The 1,514-nt window shown below is 55.4% G+C and overlaps 1 protein-coding gene across 1 annotated transcript; it reads left to right on the plus strand.

The window, feature by feature from the left end:
* Positions 1-696: 696 nt before the first annotated feature.
* H310_10057 (hypothetical protein) lies at positions 697-1,261 on the plus strand (the record flags this gene model as incomplete). Its single annotated transcript, XM_008876295.1, has 2 exons — positions 697-873; positions 1,097-1,261. 2 exons carry the CDS (start codon positions 697-699, stop codon positions 1,259-1,261), a joined length of 342 nt encoding a protein of 113 aa, XP_008874517.1.
* Positions 1,262-1,514: the final 253 nt, after the last annotated feature.

The following is a 1,514-nucleotide window of genomic DNA, read 5'->3' on the forward strand; positions in this document are numbered from 1 at the left end:
ACGATGATGACAAGGAGGACCAGTCCCCACCCTCTCACAACTCATCTACGCAACGGACCTCGGGGAGGCGAAGTCAAAGAGACAACGCAAGAGGGCCAAGCATGAGCCGCTGGACCCCCCAAACCTACCTGCTTCTGTTGACCCTTCCCAGCTCCCACCACCGAACTGCCCATCTCCCCCTGCTTCCCAAGGTAGTTCAAGCAAGCCATTTACCGAGAACTCTGGCGACCACGCTCCGCTCCTTGCCCAGGGCGCAGCTTCCAAGTTATTGTCGTCTTTACAAGCTTTGATGGCTCAATCCCAAGAGTCAGATTATCGGGACCCCGAGCGAATGGCGGCGAATCAAGAGCATCACGACACGTTCGACATGGAATATAGCAGTGAGACAGACGAGACCACCGCCGTCGTGACAAACTTCGACATCGTTCCCTTCCGCCCTGTTTCACGTGGCGATGGCCAACGCTGCTCGAAGATGCAAAAGATTTCCTCCAGCCTCGACACGTGGGCGACTCCAAGCTTTTATGCCCCTTGGCAACATTGGAAGCTGGCGTCAGTGAGCACCAATGGGATGCACAAGATTCGATCGACGCCTTCTTACCCACGTTTCAACGGTCCGACGTCTCTAACCTGTCTCCAAGAGAGTGAATCAACCGTTTGAACCTGGACAACGAGGTTGTGTGTTTTGATGTGAACGCAATGTCGCTGGCCCAGATCCAGGAATTCCTGGAGAAATCGGCAATCGACAGCGCGACATCGTCGTCACCTGACCATTGGATCCTGGCCCAGCAAGCAGAGTGGGTGGACATCCAACGAGCGACGGAGGCTTGCCAAGCCGATGCCCTGTGGGACGCCATCTCTAAGTATCCCCTTCAAGTTCGAACATTGGTTGGCACAATCTTTCAAGCACAGATCCGCGCGCGCTAGCGGCAGCCGTCCGCTTGCACACATGGCACCGATGGGTTACAGCCAACAATTGCCGGTCTTGACGCAGCTTCATACCCGCGTTCAACATGATCGCATGTATATTGGCTACTCAGCACTCGTTCAAGCAACTGCATTCGAGCATGGTCCTGGTTGAATCTGGAGTACGTACAAGCTAGATGACTCAGCCAACCACTTGCTCGACGAAGATGCTCTGGCCTTCTTTGAGCTGCTACTGGCATCCCAGGCCCCAGACGTGTTTGCTCATAACGAATGGATTGTTCGCGTCACGGCGCAACCGGTGGAATGGATCCCGATAGCCATGGCACACGTCTCCTGACTCCTTCAACGCCCCACACGGTGCTCCGCTCGGCTCTTGGTGAAGCCATTCTCCAACACTGGCAACGCCTGATCCCATCTTTCCCCCTGGTGGCATGTTTCCACGCGTTGCAACAAACCCCGCAGCTTGCCCTCCCAGACCATACTGCGATGCTGGCAAGCGTGGACAGCATCGCCGCACTCCAATACCGCAAACTCTCGTTCGGCGAAATGACCAGTCGCAAATAAATTTCGACTACCTGAATCTACCCAAC

The sequence above is a fragment of the Aphanomyces invadans genome (genome assembly GCF_000520115.1).
Source record: "Aphanomyces invadans strain NJM9701 unplaced genomic scaffold supercont1.24, whole genome shotgun sequence".
Lineage (NCBI taxonomy): Eukaryota > Oomycota > Saprolegniomycetes > Saprolegniales > Verrucalvaceae > Aphanomyces > Aphanomyces invadans.